The 14,991-nt window shown below is 41.2% G+C and overlaps 2 protein-coding genes across 2 annotated transcripts in view; one reads left to right on the plus strand and one right to left on the minus strand.

Annotated features, from left to right (window-relative positions):
* The window catches only part of LOC107041294 (lysine-specific histone demethylase 1A), a 271,727-nt gene that overhangs the window by 162,989 nt on the left and 93,747 nt on the right, over positions 1–14,991 (plus strand). The window lies entirely within an intron of this gene.
* LOC107041293 (toll-like receptor Tollo) lies at positions 293–5,557 on the minus strand. The gene has a single exon (XM_015261782.1). It carries the CDS (start codon positions 5,555–5,557, stop codon positions 1,847–1,849), a length of 3,711 nt encoding a protein of 1,236 aa, XP_015117268.1. The 3' UTR covers positions 293–1,846.

Here is a 14,991-nt window from a genome sequence, read left to right on the forward strand (position 1 = left end):
CACCTGTTCGCATTTAATTTGTCAAATTAAGACGTCGTCGAGAGTCTAGTTTCCGCAGTGAGCTTGTTACATTCCGCAAGTGGTGTCGAACGATCCGTCGGTACCACTTAACCCTCATTAATCAAAGGATTGAAATTGCAACGATTCGATTCAGCGCTCATTGACTTGTGATTTGCGTGATATCATCGGGCCGCGAATGGGTCAAGTGATCGATCAGAAATAACAAACACCATTGATTTTAAAACATTTGAAAACAGTGGATTTTTATTTGTCAGTCATAATTTATATTTCAGTTCTCTTTGAACACAGAATTGAGTGTGTTTTTGTTTCAGAAAAACAAGACAATGTTATATGAATGAAGTGAACAATTGGAGTAGGAAAAAAAGTCATTTATTTTTTGCTTGAAACACCTGTGTTTCGATTGGAAATATAAAACGATTAATTTACAGGCTGAATACGACAATCCCCGCGTGCACGGATATGTATATAATATTTGTTAACAATCGTTTTGGGGAGTCGACGCCCTCGCACAGTAGAGACTGTCGAATTCTATTGAGGACTTCGTTAAAAAATAAACAACGTAATGGTTTTGCATATTGTTTGCTGAAAAAATTGACGATTTGTCGGAGTAATTGTTTTTTTCTGGTTGGCGAGAATAATTTGACCGAGTGGAAGTTTAATTAAAATTGTCCTGTTATTCTATCCCCGCAAAAAAGCAGAGAAATGATGTTTCAACCGGAATTGTTTCTTTTTTTTACCAAAGCCCTCAATTCTCATAATATCAGAATAAATAAAAAATAAATCCTACTTTACAGTTTCACATTTGACATTTCGTTTTTTTCTCTCAATTTCGATAGTAAAATTTGCTTTCTCGCCCTCGCACTAATTAAAACTCGATCGAACAAAAAAAAAATTTCAAATAAAAAATAATTAGAGAGTGATATCACGACGGGTTTTAAATTCAAACCCTCTTTAAGAAGCTATACACTTGTAAATAGCGCCTCATAAGTACGTCTCTGTCATTTCAATTTAATATGTTAATGTGACAGTTTTATTATCTCACAGAATAACCTCTCACAATTGTCACAAACACCTTTTACTTTTTGTCTCTAACTTTCATTACCCTTCGCCTGGCATCTTTATGCGCCAGTTATGTACGATGAAACATTAACTCGTTGTTCACGATTCAATCGTAAACCCCTGACATTAAGTAACTCATGCACAATTTGATATCATTAATAATGAGACGTTGAACAAAAATAAAAAGGAAATCAGCAACGCGAGACTCGAGTGTTATTTAAATTCTCTTGTCCTCTATTTACATTTTATTAAATCTATCTATTGAACTAACCGATCAAAATTTACAAGAATTCAAACAAATATATATATTTATCTCCTCACACTGACAAAGTTCCCTCTCACCCATTCATTTTCCCCCCTCAAACTCGTCAAACGTCATAAAGCACTCATTCTCACCGGATCGTTCGCATTTTTAATATTCGTTCTATATACAGACTTTAGTGTGCCGGGCACATTTATTTAAAACACTCCAAATTGTCCATTCTCCGTTATCCAATAATCGAACATCATGACTATTTACACTCCACACACGTATTGCACTGTGCAGTGACTCTTAATGGAACCTTACACATACAGATATATACTCATATATATTCATTCATTTATTTTATTCGTGTAGATGATTTACGTACTGTCCACTGATTGGCTCCATCTCACTCACTCCCGAATAATAAATTATCAATTTATCGATAATTACACAGTCCGGGGTACGGCCAATCGGTCACTAGTACGGAATAATATAACCAGTCTATGTTGAATAATTGATTCATATGTGAACAGCAACACTGCGCGCACCACTAGTTTGATTATTATGCTGCCGTCGGACAGGTGGTGGTTGTCTCCTCTGATTGTTGGTTCTCTGATTGTTTGGCACATCGGGCAGGGCGAATCTCAATTTCTCCCAAAATAGTTTATCACCCCATTGCAAATAGGTGTTTGTCTTGAGGTACAGTCTTATGTCTGGATCAAGATCCCTCTGGGGTACATCCCCAACGAGAACTAGTATGAGTCTGCGTCGTCTGTCACGAAGCACTTGATGATGCGCCGACTTGAAGTCAAACCGACACCACTCGGATTTAATGAAATTCTCCGACAGAACCATTATTGTTCTCCTCGAAGATTCAACAGCTTGAACAATGGTATCAGCTATGAAACTACCAACCGGAAAATCACGATAATGTAAACACAATTTGTAGGAGGGATTTCCCATTTCTAATACTGGCGCTAATTCTTCAGCGACAAAGGCCTCGTCCTTGGAGCTGTAGCTGACGAATGCGTCAAACAATTTGTCACGATCCTCCCTGTCGAATTCTGTACTCCGGTAGAATATCCTCACCCCAAATCGCGAGTGAAACCACACGCGAAATTCCTGCCTGAAGATGAATATGAGCATTCCAAGTAGAACAATAACGAGAAATACAGCCAGTGTGGAGACAAGCAGAGGCAAATAATCCTGAAGTGCTTGTCTCTCGATAATGGTCTTAGTTAGATTGCCCTGGATACCGTTGTCAATACTAGCGAGTCCGGTGCACATCGAACTGTCATTGGATGTACCCTCGATCACGGGAAAGCCAAACTCATTGTCCCTGAAGACCTCCTCTCCGTATGCCTCCAACTCGGTGACATTCAACACGCACCTGATTTCAGATACATCGACAACACGATTTCTCGCTGCAAGTATCCATTCCCGATAAACCTCAAGATAGTCGCACTCGCATGACCAGGGATTTCGCGAGAGGCTCACTTCGACAGACGCTGGTAGGGACCAGACCGCCAAGGTCGTAAGGCGGTTGCCCTGCAGCCTAAGGACCTTCAGTGATCGGAGAGGTGAGAATGTGTTGTTAGCGATTGCCGAGATCTCATTGCCGTGTAGATAAAGTGATCGAAGATTGTCAAGACCCTCGAACTCGTGTCCACGTAGTTCGTGAATCCTGTTGTCCTGGAGATGAAGATCCTGAAGATCTCGCAGACCATTGAACGATCTGTTCTGGACAATTTCAATGTTCGAGGCATTGAGAAAAAGTACTTTCAACTTTTTACGACCAATGAACGCATGACTGGAGATGATTCTCAGGTCATTGCCATCGAGATAGAGTTTTGTTGCATCCATGGGTATCTGCTCGGGGAGTCGGTTGACGTGACCCCCGGCTGAACAATCCACAACATTTGCCGACCACGATTGATCGTGGTAACAAGTGCAATTATTCGGACAGGTCATTTCACAATCACAAGCATCAAAGTCACAGCAATGACAGAGAGCAAAACAGTGTGACTCATACTTGCACAGAAACTGTGAGTGCGATGCCTCAACAAGTGGCACGTACATGCGTTCACGGTCGTACAAGAGTTTGCAGAATATACTCTCAAGATCCATCACTTGTGGATGTATGCGTGACTGGTTTTGCCTGTTGACGCGTTGTAGCCATTCCATGGTGCAGTCGCAAAGATAATGGTTGTCACCGATGTAGAATTCAGGAAGCGGTTTGTCCGGTGGTACAGCACTTATTCTCAATGCGTATGTCTCAAGATTCTGTATTCTATTACCCTTGAGATCGACTCTCGTGAGATTGGGCTTTTTGAAAAATGCGTAACTCTGCACCTTTGATATGAGATTGTCGTTGAGGAATAGTACCTCAACACTCATGGGTATTGCATTTCCCGTTATCTCGGTCAATTTGTTCTCACTAGCATCGAAGGTACTTAGCTGAAGTTGCGTCTCGATCTCGAAGTAATTGCCCAGCTCGCTAATCTCATTTGCGTGTATATCCAACCACTGTAATCCCGTTGGTATCATAGCATAGTCAAACCACTTGAGTTTATTATCACTAACATTTAACCACACTAAATTCGGTAGATTGGCAAACAGTCCAGTTATATCAGTCAATTGATTGCCATCTAAACGAATAGCACGTAGATTAGTATTGTCATCAAATGCACCGGGCTCGATATATTGTATCCGGTTGCGCGACAGGTTGAGTATCTTGAGCTCTTTAATCTTCTCGAATATGCCTTTAGTGAGATTGCCAATGTGATTCTCAGTCAGCCTGAGGCCATACAACTGTGACACGTGGTCGAAGGTACCAGTGGGTATCTCCGAAATGAGGTTTTCACCGAGATCGAGGGTGCGCAACAGAGGCGTGGCTTTGAGTGCATCCGGCACGGCCGTCAGTCGGTTACCGTTAAGATGCAAGTCCTGAAGAGACGAGGCATTTCGTAACGAGCTTGGATGAAGTGCATTGAGTCTGTTATTATCCAACGAGAGGAGACTCAGCACGTACAAGCCGCTCAGAGTAGTTGCGTCGATAACCGTCAACTGATTATCGCTCAGTACGAGAGTGTGCAAATTGTAGAGCGCTGAGAATGTATTCTCAGACAGTGTCTCTATGAGATTCTCCTGAAGTCGTAGAATTTGCAAACTGTAAAGATCCCTGAATACAGCTGGCTCTAGTCTGCTTATTCTGTTGCTCGATAAATCCAGTACAACGAGTCTAACTAGGCCCGTAAATGTCGCGGCATTTACCCACTCGGTTGTTAATTCGTTCATACTCAGGTCGAGCACCAATAGCTGGGTGAGATCGTTGAATAAACCAGGTGGTAAGACATTCAACGAGTTATTTTGCAGGTGAATTTCTTTGATGTTTCGCGCATCGTTGAACAACTCTGGTGGTAAACTCGACAGACGATTGTCCGTGAGTTTGAGTACAACCAACGAGGATAGACTCTCGAAGGCACGATCGGCCATAAAGCTAATGGCATTGCTCCGTAGATCAAGACTTTGTAACCGAGCTAGACCGGAAAATGCAGCTGTTGGTAGGGTCTCAATGCTGTTATTACTGAGATCCAATTCACGTAAATTGCTGCCACAACGTCCAGCACTAGCGCCAAAATGAAAGCTCGATACTTCACGAAGGCGATTTTTAGTCAAGTTGAGAACCTCTAGATTGTGCAGTGAGCACAGACTACCCTCCGGCAAATTCCACATATTATTTTCTCCAAGGTCCAGTCTCTCAAGCTTGGATAACTCCTCGGTAAAAGCTCTTGTGGATACGTCCAAAGCCATTGCTGACCAATCAGTATTATGAGTACGAACAGTGAGATTCCGCAGCTCTTTGAGACCCTTGAACGCATCATCGGACAAATTTCCAATCTTGCAGTACTCAATGACAAGTTCACGGAGTTCAATCAGCGGTCTGAAGCTACCAGCGCTCAGTGAACTCTGATAGAAAAGAGCATCGCTACACTCTAACCGTAGTCGGACAGTGTGCTGTGGCTGTATAACACTGAAATTTGTATTTTCAAGTTCACTATTGATAGTTCGTAAACGACAAACGAGGGAGACATCGTCTTCACTGTCACCCGTTGCCACCCATTTGCACTCGTCCGGTGCTTTGTACCTCAGTGCTTTGCTCAGTGAGGCACCAAGCGAGCCGAATATTGTACCGAGTAGTATTGCCAGAAAAGCAGGATTCCCCTGCATCTTTACATGAAAACCCACTCAGACGGCTCTTATTATTCCATTAAAGACGGACCCCTTTGATGATTTATCGTCTGACACGATTAATTCCATCTATACTCCCATTAGAATCAGCATTCACCCACTGACATTGTCACTTCAACCACCTCAACTCTCAACATATCACTTGTTTATTAATTCCAAATTGCTGAAACTTGAATCTTTTCAAATAGCACAGACACAAAATCACTTTATATCCAGAATAATCCCATCTCGTTTTCTCACAGCACAAGTTAAGTATCCAGTGATAAAGGGGGGCTGGTTGAAATCCGTTATACTAACTACAGCTATAAAACGAAAGGTAAAGCCACGGTGCTCGAAGAGAACGATCGAGCAAGGATCCAGCAAGATCCACTGTTCTTCGAGGACTGGTTGGTAGATCGTGCTGGTGTTAGCCGGGCCCCGCGTACCGTGGGGCCCCCTCTTCCTCCGCCACTTCTCCGCTCGACCGCCTCTCACGCCTCGCCTCCCTCACCACTCCTCCCATCGGTCTTCTCGTCATAGTCCCCCTTCACCCGCCGCCCCGTCCCCCGCCGATTCCACCTCTCTTACCTGGGCCCCGGCGACTTGGTGAGGCCTATAAAAACAAGACAGGTACACTTCGCATGGCCCTTACAGTGGCTCTTGAGCGCTTGGCTTCTCTCCTCATTCTTAGTCTCTTCGTCAGGCCTATCTAACCTCACTCGTACATTTTCGCATTAACTCCATGAATTGTATTGTAATGTTTTATACGTATTGTTGGAATACTAGTCTTGACGGGAGATCAATGGGAAGTGTACACAAAGGAAGGCTCAGTCTCCTTCCTTGTTGAATTTTACTACGAATTTTTGGATAGAATTTTTGCCAGTTTTTGGATAATTTTATCGAGTGGCTGCTTCGGCCGGAATGTCCCGAGGGCTCCAGAATTTTTGGAATTTTTTGATAGGTTTGGTGCGTAGCAACGAGAGGGAGAAGTTTTGCAGGTTAAATTAATTTATTGTAGAAGTTATCCCAATTTTTGATTTGCAGGAAATCGTGAGGGCGATTTTCTACAATTTTGGAGTACAAGGGGCACTTGGAAAACTTAATGAAGACTCGAAATTTCATTTCTTGAATTTTTAACTAACTGGAAACTTATCATGATTTGATGCTCAATACTCGGATTTCTATTGAATGCAACAGTTGTTTTCGAATGTTCAGTATTGTAAATTTGAAGATGAATTGGTCATTGAATCTTCTCTGTCGTCTTGGACATTTAACCGGTACACTTGGAAATTAAGATTTACTAAATTTAAGTTAAGATTGACTAAGATTTCTTAAAAATCTTTATCAAGTGACAGTTTCACTGAAATTCTATTGATTGAAACTTCAAACAAATGGCGGAATTTACATCCTTTTGCGCTTAAACATTTGATTGAATTTTCAATGAACTTTCAAATTCTGTTTTTCCCTTTAAATTAAATGCGCTGTTACTCTTCTGAAAGATACTACTTAGCGTTCCATGCAATTTAAAAATTTTCCTATCAGTGAAATTTCAATTTTTTATACTTCAATGACCGGTTGAATTCTGCAACATTCGAAAATTATTAATTCTCCCTTCGAATGATCTGAAAATCGATAAAATACTTGATTTTTCATTTCAATTATTCTGTAAAAATTCGAAAAAATCAGGAAAATTCAGTGAAAATTTGAAAATTTATGTCATTTAATTCTAAATATTCCGGTTCCATTGAAAATTCGATCAAGTTGTGGAATTTCCGTCTCACTCCCACTGAAACTCTCCTGAATTTCCTTCAATTCTACCTAAAACTTGAAATTTCATAACCATTTTCCCCTAAAACGGCTCCAGTGTCACTCTCACAACAAATAAAATCTCATTTTCCATGAAATTTCGGAAAATTTCCAACAGTGCGGCCCCTGATTGCTTGGCTTCTCGCCCCATTCTCAGTCTCTTCGTCAAGCCCATCTAACGTCACTCGTACATTTTCGCATAAACTCCGTGAATTGTATTGTAATGTTTTATCCCCATTGTCAGAGTACTAGTCTCAACGTAAGATCACTGTGAAGTATACACAAAGGAAGACTCCAGTCTCCCTCCCTTGAATTTCCGTCGAATTCTCCATAAGGCGTGAAGATCCCGTGATGAATCCCGTAATGACATCTTCCCAATGAGTGAACATGGGAGTATTTCATGCCTTCAAATGAACCGGCGTGTGCTGTTGACAATGGGTTAAGTTTTCTTCTTCAACGTAACGGTATTACCGAAGCCAACGCCTCCTGTCTTTCTTTCCTATTCTCTCTTCATCACCACAAAAAGCCATTTCAGACGCAGTTCACTGGGTTTCTACGTGAACGCGAACAAAAGATTGATAAAGGGACACCTTACTCAACTGTCACGTAGTGTGGCCATTCATTCCCATTTCTAAACGCGGCTCGTTACTCACCCACTACCTGCACTGTCGACTTCTCCAGCCGTCTTGTTTCATCCAGTGTACAAGACGCGCGGGGGAATCCACCTGACGCGGTACAAAGTGTCTCATCATTTCGAGCATTTTATTAATTACGAAATTTGAAGGTGCGACGCTTGATGTCTCGCTGATGACTAATAAACATACCTAACTCGGGGTGTGAAACAATCTGGCGCGTTGCATTGGTGTTCGCCACTGTGAGGAGATGCGCTAAGTGGTCCCCCATGGCGCAGCCTACCCCCTGTCAAGAGTGGACCCTCTTCGGGCCGTGCATCCACCGCTTTTAAACATATAGTGCAGGGGTTTGACGGGTTTTCAGGCGTTTTTATCATTATTCGCATTTTCATTTCTTCATTCACTTTTTGAAGTTTTTGAAAATTGCAGTCAGTGTCGTCTGAATTCTCGATTTTGTGAGTTTGAATTCAGTTTCAGATGAAAATATTCATAAAATTTGTCGTTCATCTTGAAAATAAATGAAGAATACAAATGAAGAAATACAGGAATTTTATATAACTTTGTCATGGCTAAAATTCAAGCTTTAATAAGAGTAATTAAGAGTAATTTTCCAACAGTTCTATGAACTTTTGGCTCGATTTTTCGGTAGACTTACTGGAAATTTGTATCAAGTGACAGTTTCACGGGAATTTCAAGGCATTTCGTCTTTGAAAATTCATAGTTTAATGAGTTGCTTAACAGGTTCATTAACAGGTTGATTATCCCATGGAACGGAATAGAAATCAAGAAAATTCTGGTAAATATATTCTAGCATAATTTGGCTCTGAATATTCATGTTTCATGTCAAAGTAGCAGGTGCAAATGCTCAAATTTGTAAATTTGAACTTATGTTGAAGTCAAATTGTTCATTAAATTTTTTATTTTTTATTCATTCTTGAAAAATTAACAATACTTAAAAATTTTTAGTTGAAATCCGATATACTTTTTGGAAATTTTTATCGCAGTTTTATTGCTCTTAAATTTCAAGGGATTTCGTTATTGAAAAATCAGAATTTTATGAAAAAAAAGACTTTCTCTCCCTAAAGAATTTCTCTTTGTGTAAAAATATTCATGAATTTTCAATGAATTGAAACTTCATCGTACTTCGACCCTAAATATACAATTTCATTGGAAATCCAAATAAATTGAGGAATTCCCACCTCAGTGCTATTAAAAAATTTCTAATTTCATTGATTTTTCAGTGAAACCTCAAATGTCACGATTTTTCCCTTCAATTGTCAACCCATCAGGAAATTATATATAAATCCCTCACTGTTAAAAATTCGAGAGTAATTTTGCAACAGTCCATGTGCACTTTCCTTGCGCTCGTCAAATTTTCGTTGTTCTCCACCTCAAAACCCGCCAAATCCACTCACCTCTTCCCGCACCCAGCGCGCAAAAACCCCCGTCGACTCCCATACCCATCCTCCCCTCATAACGAACCATGACGTTATCCCATTCTCCTCACCTCCCTTCATTTGTCATCCTCATCTTATTCAAATGAGCCCCCAAGATTTACTCACCTCGCACTTTTCATTATCAACCACGAGCCACCCGTGACCCCTCGCAATCCGTAACGACTGAAATTATCAGTTTACGAATGGGTTAACACGTTCCAGATAATCCAGTGACACCACGAACCCTGTCATTACCACCAGGTCACCGTTCCCCACACCTTATCACCCGATACCACACACGTATGTTATCCCTAATTACAAAAAAAATGTCGAAAGCGACAATTTAACGAGCATCCGACATGCAAATTGTGGTGTATAATTTTCTCGATATGTTGAAAAGATACAATTTCACACGTTATTCATCTGCTCCAAGATAGATAGCGTCACGCGCTCAGCGGAATATAATGGGTCCGAGAGGCAGGAGCGAAAAAAAAAAAGAAAACCAAAGTATGTTTCAATGTTCTTGCTGCGGTGATACGCCTGACCGACACCGTGTCATCTACTTGTACGTACAGAACTTAAACTCGAAGGATGGTGAAGAATAGGTGGGAGAAAAGTAACGAGAGTTGTCCACTGGTGCCCCCTCTGAGAATGAGAGAGGCTGATTGCACGACAGTCGGTCATAATTACGCATCAAGCACAAGGGCCTAAGTACACGCAATAGTGACAAGCCGGGGATACATTCCCCGTCCAGGCGTGCACTGTCAAAAATTTCTACAAAATAAGANCTGCATGTTAAACGACTGATTTGTGTAACTTTTACATTTGACATTTTCGTTTATTCCGTTTCAGGAAATTTTTCAAATATATATTTTGTAACTATTTATCTATACTGTAACTGCCATTATTCGTATCTCAAAATGTATAAAAAAAATATAATAAAAAAAATATCTGTAAACGATTCTTTTCATTACTTAATTTGGACCTTAAGATAATCTGAAATTTAGAATTATTCAGTAATTTTCGTAGGCGGAAATAAATCAAAATTGTCTATGGATACTAATTTTGTAGATCCCAATTCCATGAATTTTCGAGAAAGCACCCAAGTTTGTTGTCAACATTGACAACAAATTTCGAAAGACGTATCAAAAATTAGTATTTGCATTGGAAATTTATGAGTCTAACCGTTGAGAATTTCGATGAACGTAGACTAAAATTGGTGGCCCCTGAACAATTTCTGTGCGCGCTTCACGTTGAATATAGGAAGTACAGTACAATTTTCGTGGTAGAAAATATACCAAATTTGAAAAAAATACTACAAGATTGCCTTTCCATACTAATTTGTCAGTCCACTTCGAGTAAAAATGTAGTAAGTTACTACAATTTTGGAGGTCAGGCGCTTACGAACTCTGTCGGTCAGTTGGTAAATTTCTACGCCTTCAGGTCACTAAATTTGGGGAGCAAATGGCTACTATAATAGCGTCGTGTCTATTTGGCTACTAACTTTGACGAATATTTCTTACAGTGTGCGTTCCGTCGGTTGCCACTAATGTCAGGGTTTTATGAAAATGAAAATAAAAAACACTAGGAGTTAACCCAACAGAATCCCTCTTCGCAGTGGTAAAACGGGCGGTGGGGGGCTAGGGGGAGAGCGAGGCAAAGATGAAGGGAGAGAATAAGGGGGGGAAGGGCGCCTAAGGTTGAAAATAAGGTACGGTTGGCAGTACTGGCAGCCGCCGTGCCGCATTCCACCGACTGTTTGAATCCGGACGTTGCATTCGTCGGCTCACCAGTCCCTTCTTTCTCTCTTTATCTCTCCTCTCCATCCTCCTTGTTCCAGTCTCCTTCAGCACATCCCATGGATACCCACTGGCATTCGATGGGGGCCCCAGCAGAAGCTCGCGTGATGCCCAATGGCTCTTCGTGGTCTTGTGAATTTTCAGTTTAATGCGTGTAAAGTTCTTGAAAAAATACTCGGAAAGAAAACAATGAGATTGAGTCATGGCTTGAATTTCACTTAACCGATGCTGACTCCTTGAAATCGTTGTAATAATCTTGGGTATAATTTCAGTTATCCGCGAATGCTACCAAATTACGGAGAAACATATTTCTCCAAATGCTCTCCGCCTCTTTTTTCGGAAAAAGAAAACAAACTGATTGCCACAACTTCGGCATGAGAGGCTCCAAGCGGGCAATTAAATAATTTGTAAAAAATTAATAAATAGAATAAAAGAAATAATTTTCATAGTGGAATTCGGCGTATCTGCTGGGACCCAATCAAGCCTTTGGTAACAGGGAGAAGAGAGCCTTGTTGGCTCCGGTATTCGTGTTACGTCAGCAACGATAACTGGCAGTGCCCGGGACTTGATAGGTCCAAAATGGATGGTCTGCGGCGGGCCGCGGGCACGCGAGAAAAGCGGCTGTACCTTTTTTGCTCCTAGCTTGATGATAAATCAAACGGCCGGCGCCGGATCAAACAAACCCACCAGCGTGATAGAGGGAGACAGGCCAACACAACTTCTCGTACCAATCAAATTTTTCGTCGATAAGAAATTTCAAATCTGTTCACTCTCGTGTGTTACTTGAACAGAAAAAAAAATGAAGAAAAAGAAATTGAGCAAAATTGGGATCGAGTGTGGATGGTGAATTGCGATTAGGAGGCTCAACTTCCTTATGGTATTTGGTGTTAGGTAAGAGGCATTGGCTGGCTTTAAAGTCTGCTTTACGAGGCTGAAAAAGGTACCGGCGTTGGGGCGGCTATTAACCCAGCGCTGAATTGCGAATGTTTACCTGACGCGGTGGAAAGGACCACAGATGCATGAACGAGATGAGGTTCTTTACCTGACTCAGTGTGAAATCATGTGCTCCGTGTTACATCAGTCCTGATAACAAATGGTGATCATCTAGAGGGAGCCGGGGAGGGGAGGCGAAAACCAGGTCTTGGCACGAGGAGAGGATTCACCCAGAAGAACCAAGGCGAGACAACAGCAGCGGTCAGTGATCGGAGTTGGCTCCCTTTCTCCGACTCGTCCTTTTTTTCTTCACCACCGCCTCATCTTCCTTTCGTTCTCGAAGCCCCCGGCAGCATCCGCTGTTTTGGCCAGTGACGAGGCATCCTAGCTCGTCAAGCTCTCCTAGCGCTTGATTGATAACTCCTGCATTGCGTAATCTGGAATTCACGCAGTCATTGAGCCGATTGATTGGACGAAGACTAGAAATGGAGATCACGCGATTATTGCCTCTTAACGTTCTTCAATCAATCTCCAGCGTCATTTTTTCTCCATCAGGGAGACTCCAACCGTTCGGTTTTTTTTCCCCTCCATTTCTTTTAATGGATACTTGAGGAGAGGCGTCGGTAACTCCCGACTCTTTGCTGCTCAATTTACTCATTTCACAGTTGAATCTCGAGAATCATGGCAACATTAGCTCCTCAACGCTGAACTACGGGGTTCCCTTCTTACTGAGACAGTTCAACTCGGATTCTTTTTGTTGGTCACCTTCCTCATCTCCACTCACAACAATTCTCAACCCAGTAACTCTCGTGATCTCCTGTGAAAGTGAAGAAGCAAAACTATCGCTTGAAAACTTTGGCCGGTTTCTTATTGATGATAACTTTCTCTCACGCTGCACGAAAATCACGAAGTCATAGAGAGCAATGAGATACGAATCGAGCTGTATTCTGTTGTCATGTGAAATTTTTCGTGTGCCACGGTGTGATATATATAGCGACCAGTTGCGACCCAATGAGGCTGTGATGCAATGGGATATATGGTTTATGCCAAACCGATTCGCTCTGCAGCACTTTCTATCGCGGGATTCCATTGGAATAACTCTTCGATCACTCTTATTCCGATTCTGATGTAAATGTCAAAATTCAGAGCTCCTCGCGTGCTCAGCATTTTATGGTATTTCGCAATTCGCGCGACTTTCCAATGAACTTTTGTCATTCTAAATGGGGGGGGGAGGGGTTCTAGGTGTGACTTGGGGATTCGAAGGATTTTGTGATTCACGGAGTGAAAAACGTTTTTTCGTCCCGGCGGGTGTAAAGTGCACATTTCTCTCACGCGGAGCGGATATTTAGCCACGTGCTTATCACCGTAATTCCGCACTGGGCACGACTCCTTTATTTTATCTCCCTATACTGTTAAAAAATTTTTAAAATTTCATGGAAGAGATTATAGTAAATCTGATGAGAGTGACATTGAATCGAATTTAGGGAAAAAATGATTCGGAAATTACGAGTTTTATGTAGAATTCACGGGAATTCATGAATGTTCAGAGGGAGTGAGATGGAAATTTTACAACTTGATTGAATTTTCCGTTTTTCCGTAAATTTTCCTAATATTCTGAATTTTCACAGATTAATTGAATTGAAAAATCAAGTATTTTATTGATTTCCAGATCATTTGAACAGAAAATCAATCCAATATTTGATTTTTCAATATCAAGATTTCCTGACATTTCAGTGGAACTTGAACACAATCAAAATTTCCGGAATTTAGCACGGAAAATTCAGCCGAAAATTTTCAACGCTGTATACAGACATTTCATGTAACTTTGTCGTTGTTAAAAATTTTAAAGCTTTTCACTTGAAATTTCAAGAGGATTTTTATAACAGTGCCAGCTGAAAATATACTATGAAATTTGAGCGTTGAGCGCTGCATAAACTAGTCGCTGTGAAAATTTTTAGATTTTTTACTAAAATTTTCAGCAACAATTCCCTAAAAGTGCATTAAGCTTGCGCTTGCGATGCTTTCTATTTCCTCTTCCTCGGAACATTCTCACACTAGCACCGTCTATTTTTATTATTCAATTTCACGCCTCTGATTAGGAAAAAATGGCGTAATATCCCCCGCTGTACGAGTCAATTAACGCAGTCGTGCGTTATTATTCCTTCTGCATATGTAGAGAAGTATTCTTAATAGTTCCCGGTAATGCTGTTGCTGTAGGGGCGATACCCATTAGCATCCACATGATATTGAAAAAACAGGTGATGTGAAACACAACATTACAGCATTAACGTGTCTCGTTAACATGTAATTTTCCAACAAAATCGGAATTTCCATCGCTATTTTAACGGCCACTCTACTCTATAATTTCCATGAAGAAATTCGTGAAATATCACGACTGCATTATGTCACTGTTTGACCTATCTCAACTATTTTATCAACAGAGCCTGGCACAGCCGCATTGAAATTAATATTTTCCCCCCTAATTTGCAGGTAGATAAATCATAACGAAAAGAGTGTTCTGGAAAAGTAAACGAGATGAAGAATGAGATCGACTTCCATATCTGGTCTCTCACCGTTAAAGAATGTGCTTTCGCCTCGTGCAGATTCTAGAATCGGGTCTTGGGTTTATATCGCTTATTGTTTTAGACGGAATCACGAGTCCATGGTAAAACGCAGTCACGATAAAACCTCGGGTTCTCTACCTCTTCTCGCTTTTTCGTGACCAACCTCACCTCTCCCCCCTCCCTTTTCTCCTCTCGTTTGAGTCGAATCTTATCTCTCCTCTCATTTCATCCTCTCTTTTCTCTTCATATTCCCTCCCCCCCCCC

Source organism: Diachasma alloeum, unplaced genomic scaffold (genome assembly GCF_001412515.2).
Source record: "Diachasma alloeum isolate Michigan unplaced genomic scaffold, Dall2.0 Dall_scaffold_00360, whole genome shotgun sequence".
Classification (NCBI taxonomy): domain Eukaryota; kingdom Metazoa; phylum Arthropoda; class Insecta; order Hymenoptera; family Braconidae; genus Diachasma; species Diachasma alloeum.

Bases quoted from the DNA above. Each gene is read 5' to 3' on its own strand.
- LOC107041293 (XM_015261782.1), bottom strand. From the start codon at position 5,557: ATGCAGGGGAATCCTGCTTTTCTGGCAATACTACTCGGTACAATATTC.